Source organism: Engraulis encrasicolus, chromosome 10 (assembly GCF_034702125.1).
Source record: "Engraulis encrasicolus isolate BLACKSEA-1 chromosome 10, IST_EnEncr_1.0, whole genome shotgun sequence".
In the NCBI taxonomy this organism is placed as follows: domain Eukaryota; kingdom Metazoa; phylum Chordata; class Actinopteri; order Clupeiformes; family Engraulidae; genus Engraulis; species Engraulis encrasicolus.
Genome location: NC_085866.1, coordinates 27025312 through 27031319, shown reverse-complemented (window position 1 = coordinate 27031319; position 6008 = coordinate 27025312). Strand labels below are relative to the sequence as shown.

Below are 6008 nucleotides of genomic sequence, written 5' to 3'. Positions count from 1 at the left end.
CCCCAAAAAACACAGTAGTCCCATTTGAGTTGTCTGTCTGTGGAGAGGGTCAGGGTCCAAATGAAAGAGTTTCTGAGAGGTAAAAAAAAAGAAGAAGCATGTGGATATGGTCTGCTGGACTCCAGCTGATCTGCAAAGGACAGCAAGAGGACAAGACACACACACATACAACCACACACACACACATACATACGCACGCACGCACAGAAATGCACGCGTGCAGGCAGGCAGACGCACATGCACACGTACACACACGTACACACACACACACACACACACACACACACACACACACACACACACACACACACACACACACACACACACACACACACACACACACACACACACACACACACACACACATGCACACAGAGAGAGGCACAATGCTTTTTTTTATTATTGAATGTCATTCAGGCCACGGGGTACTCCTTTGCCATTACTGCTTTTTTAACTAAGAGGCAGAGTCATGTTTTTCAGGCCCTGACAGGCAGCACATCTCATTTGAAATGCATTAAGTCAAAAGCACCCTGAGGATTCGACAGAGCAGAGGAGGAAGAAAAAAAAATACTAAAAGCAAATCCTGTTTGGAAAAAAAAGAAAAGACAATTTCCTAGGTTGACTCACTGACATTAAATTATTGTATCTAGCTGAAAGAGCTGACCCTGTTCGCTACAATCAACTTCTAATAAAGCAGGGATTAGGCAGATGTTCAAATAACATGTTTTTATAGCCACATAATTGAGTTGCTACAGTGCGCCTTAGTGCAGTCCGCTCTCATATTTAGAGACATTTGTGCATTAACTAAACCTACATTTAGAAGAGAATAATAATACTAAAAAAAACAACTTACCTGTATGCTCCCCGCGAGTTGATTTTTATTACTGTATGGCTTCCGTAGCTACAGTGAGGAGTAAGGCGCTGTGTTCTGAAAGATAAATAACAAACAAAACAAACAGATGAGAGCCAGCCGAGGTCATGCATCGTCATGCAGGGCTAGACTGGCCATCTGGCATGCAGGGCATTTTCCTGGTGGGCCGACATTCATCAGAGGCAGATGCTTTTATTTTTTTGCTTGTTTGTTTGTTTCAATTTCCCTTATGAGAGCGGACCACAATTTAGAAAGGTAAGCTAAGTTAACAATATAACTTAAAGAGGCACTAGGTAGGATGACGTCATTTGCACGGTGTCCGTGGCATGCCTGTCTCAAAATCTACACCGTAATGAAAAAATGCTGTTCAAATAAACTCGCTGTGAGAATGTTTTTCATACCGGAATGCCAGCAGGTGATACAAATCTGAATATGGTATGTAAAGCGATATTTTCACATGATAAGTGTTTCCCACGACACTCCCTCCCTACCAAAAGATGCATGTGGGGTTTTCTGACAGTGGACCATGGAAGTGATCACGAGAGCCATCGTTCACTTACTAAAGACTCGCATAAGCGTCGGATGACTCGGGACCACGATTAATTAAACTTTTAATCCTACCTGGAGCCCCTTTAAATGACATATCTCCCCCCCCACACAAACACACACACAAACACAAACACACATTTAAAAACTTGTGTAAAAACATTCAGATGCAGCCAGGCATACACACACAGATGCACACACACACACACGCATGCACGCACGCAAGCACCCTAGCACACGCACACCCATGCATGCGCACACACAGTCTATTTAACATCTTCTAGAGAGTGTATTTGGTCCCAGTGTACTACAACAGTGTAAATATTGAATTAACTGCAATTTTACTGTGTAGTACTGCCATTTCTCCATAAATGACATAGCTTACATGTGTATTGAACACATTGACCTAGATTGTCCCTGATGTCAGTATTCACATGTCTGGTCTTTTTGTCAGTGATCCTTAAACATGAGGACTTGAACCCCAGTTGGGTCGACAAACTTCAGGAAGGTCACCAAATATGTTTTTTTTCTTTCATGAAGTAGCTTGTTATTTTGCCAGGGGACACTAAGGGGAAGTAGCCTTGTTTAAGTGCTGTTCACAGAGTTTTGGCCCTGGACAAGGCTACCACCCCTCCAATAGACAAAACAAACGATTATTTTTTGGTGGTGCCTTGTAAAATAAAAAAGTATATAGCACACGTTAACTACTTGTTTCAACCAATGTGTACTACAGTCAGTAATACATTTTGTCTACATATATGTAAGACCCTGCTCAAACATAACAGTATCCTACAACACAATGTGTGACTCATAGCAGTTGTTGATAATGTTGATTTCCAACAAGTGAAATGAAAAACAAACAAAAAAACAAAAACAAAAAAACAATTGATCCGAACTGATACCACTCTGTCTAAGTGACTGTATATTTTTCCCAGAACATGGAGAAGAAGCATGACGACATGTCTGTGTGGAGAAAGAAAAGAGCCACCTTACCCGTGTGGTCTTGATCTTGTTGCCAGAGTAACACATCCAGCCGGAGTTGTCAGGCAACGTCTTGCACTCCTCCCCCTCCAAACAAGGCTCCATCTCGCACCACCACTTACCAATCACTATGGAGGCTGACAAACAAACACACAAACAAACACATACACACACAAACATAAATAAGCATTATAGAGTCTATCCCAATTATACAAACCAGCACTTCCGTAACACCATGGAGACTGACAAAGAAACAAATAAACAAACAGACAAACGAATGAATGAACGAACGGACGGATAAACAATCCTTATGGAGGCAAATAAACAAACAACAGAAACAAGCAAGCACACAATCACTGTGGAGGCCAATAGACACACAGACAAAACAACCAGACACATAATCACCATGGAGACTAACAAATAAACAAATAAGCAAATAAACAAACAAACAAACATGCAAACAATTGCAATGGAGGCTATTGCTAGCAAACAAGATCACAAGTAAACAAAGGATCACAATGGAGGCTAACTAACACAAACAGATGATCATGGTGGAGGCTACAACAAGGTGTCAAAGTCTGAAAAACAGGCTGCTCAGACAGATTGTCAAAGCTGCATGTCTTTCAGCTATGTGGGCTCATACCACATCATATGGACCCTTCATGTTCTTCACAGACTTGATATTCAACATTTCATGACTAGAAATCATTTCGATTGTGATTAAGTCTAAGTGCGTTTGTGACGCTGCAGGTGTGTGTGTGTGTGTGTGTATTTGCGTGTGTGTGTGTGTGTGTGTGTGTGTGTGTGTGTGTGTGTGTGTGTGTGTGTGTGTGTGTGTGTGTGTGTGTGTGTGTGTGTGTGTGTGTGTGCATGCGTGCGTGCGTGTGTGTGAAAGAGAGAGAAAAAGAGAGAAAGAGAGAGCAGGGGGTGGCATTTTGATAAGTTCTGTCCCAGCATTTGGACCTTTCATTCATGTGTCTGCCATTATTCCACTTAGAGCTCCCCGTGCACATCAGCATTAATGTTCAATAAGTGGCTATTCATTCCCCAGCCCTGTCAGAAGAAAAGACCCCATCAACCTGTCTGAATGGAACCATGCTTCTCTTACTATACCCTACAAATTGTATTACGTCTGAATGGATTGCAATAAAGGGCGGCTGAGTCCTCAGACTGAGAGAGACAGTACTGATCATCAGGGAAGCCGACAGTGGGGGAGCACAAACGGGTCAGTTGTCCTGGGCCCAGGGAGAGAGAGAGAGAGCTAGCCCAGAAGTGGGTTCTCATTACATTCTATTGTATGTGTTGGGTTTGGGGTTGCCTGGTTACCATCAGACCTAATCACAAGCAGGGGCGTTGCTAAAAATGTTGGGGCCCATGAAAGATTCAAATTTTGGGCCCCCAAAATGACAAATTATGTTATCAGCATCCTGCAGGGGCCTTGTCAGTGCTGTCGGGCCCTTAGAATCTGTAACACCTTTCCCCCCCTCGCGGCACCCATGATCACAAGTGTCTTTCAGATCGGGACGATTGTGTAGAACTAAAGGCAGTATGGGAGTTCCTAGGCTAGGTTTGGGACGCTTTCAGATGACATTGTCTCGGGCCCGGCAAAAACTGTCAGCTGCCCTGCTGGTGATTATGGGTAATGTAGTTCATTATTCTGCACCCCTCAGCTGAGATACTCTGACTGCATTGTAATGTTTCCGTGGCCCCATGACACAGGTGCGTATAAAGAGTGGTCTATTATCCAGTTATTATGATCATTCAAATTAGCTGCTTTTTCATGGATTTTTCAGGTCATTGCATCAATCATCATTTTTTTTCTCCATGACTGTCCTTCGCTGATTCACAAGAGAGAATGACAATTGAACATAATGCTGTCCTTTACTGATTTGATTTTTCTTATGTGTCTATAAAATGTAATTTCTAGTGTTTTTCTGGCAGTTTTTTTATGGCACAATTATCATCATACACCATGTTGGCAGGGGCTAGTAACATCGATATAACATAAAAATTATACTTTATGGGGATATACAGAATTCTTTACTACTGTGTTTTAAGATGTATAATGTCTGCTTCAAAAAAGCCATGCAGATTCAAGCATGATAAAAATACCTCTCAAACAAATAATGTGCTCTATATCCGTTTCATTTTATCGTTTTAATGAGAACATCGATATCACTTTCTTTGAAGGGACATACATAGGAAGTGTCACCGTTATAAGCATGACATGACCCATGTTAGGGACATTAATGGCATTATTAATTATTGATGCTTATGAACATTGCCATAATAAAGTGTTCTGACATCCGATGTCAACTTGACATTCCAAAAACAGAATGACACATTATGACATGACATTTACATCTTCATAAATGTTGTGACATACCATCTGCACAAGGGCGACAGAACGAGATTTCAAGTGGTGGCACATTTCTTTTTCTTCATTCTTTATTTCTTAACAGTGTTACTGCTGCTGCTTTACTCCATTCATTTGTCTGAAGAAGGGGATGCAAACGCACCACTGCATCCCCCTTTCCGACACCTATGACATCGTAGTATAAAATAGCACATGTTGCGAAGTTGTAAATAAGTTATTTTTTCTAAAGTGTGATCCACTTATCAGGTAAGTTTCTGGGTGTAAACGCGCCCAAAGTTACAACCAATCGATGGTAGCGATGTGGATGCCTGCCTGACGCCTGAGGAAAAGATTTCTTTCTCTTGACACAAATCCAGTTTATTGAGCTCTTCTTGTCTCGGGCGCAAGACAGGAGGGTTGGGGAAAAAAAGAGAGAGAGAGAGAAAAAAAACCTACCCTGTGTGAAAGCCTGAAATCCAGGCGTGCAGTGTCACATCAGGGCTAATTTGATATGTGAGATACAAAAATGTCACGTCAAGTCGGCTTTCTGCTCTACTGTCATTGACACCCATTAGTAATGCTCCGCTGGACTGTTGCACAGCTCGTACGGTATAGTGTAGCGTCACATTGACGGCTTCCCTTTAAAACACAGTGACATTTGCAACATGTGTGATGTTGTGATACAGTGCGGATGACTTTGACAGTGTGTGGAGTTACTGATGGCACGTTAGCCCAGGATGACTTCTGCTCTGTGTGTGTGTGTGTGTGTGTGTGTGTATGTGTGTGTGTGTGAGTGTGTGTGCATGTGTGTGCACGCGTGCGTGTGTGTGTGTGTGTGTATGCCTGCCTGCATGCATGCATAAATGTGTGTGTGTGTGTGTGTGTGTGTGTGTGTGTGTGTGTGTGTGTGTGTGTGTGTGTGTGTGTGTGTGTGTGTGTGTGTGTGTGTGTGTGTGTGTGTGTGTGTGTGTGTGTGTGTGTGTGTGTGTGTGTGTTGCATGAATGTGTGTGTGTGTTTGTGTAGGTGCAAGGTTTCCTCCACAGATCCCATGTGTGTGGATGCGTGGTACACGGTGGTAAAGACCTCGTTTGCACTATGCCTCAGTTGCACAGTAGGGTGCCTTCTCTGGCCTGTGTTTACTACAACGATACCTGCTGTGGAGGGAAATAGACCAATGCACACTACAGGCTATGTGGATTTGTTTGGTTCTGGTGGGGACTGGACTGGGAAAAAAAAATCAGACCAGGCATTTC

The 6008-nt window shown here is 42.7% G+C and overlaps 1 protein-coding gene across 1 annotated transcript in view; it reads right to left on the bottom strand.

The window, feature by feature from the left end:
* Window positions 1-901: 901 nt before the first annotated feature.
* LOC134457432 (chemokine-like protein TAFA-1) overlaps window positions 902-6008 on the bottom strand; it is a 131451-nt gene continuing 126344 nt past the window's right edge. Inside the window, exons 5-6 of the mRNA XM_063209448.1 lie at window positions 2411-2535; window positions 902-928 (exon numbers count right to left, since the gene is read on the bottom strand). Coding sequence (XP_063065518.1) covers window positions 902-928; window positions 2411-2535 — 152 coding nt within the window. The remainder of the gene's footprint in view (window positions 929-2410; window positions 2536-6008) is intronic.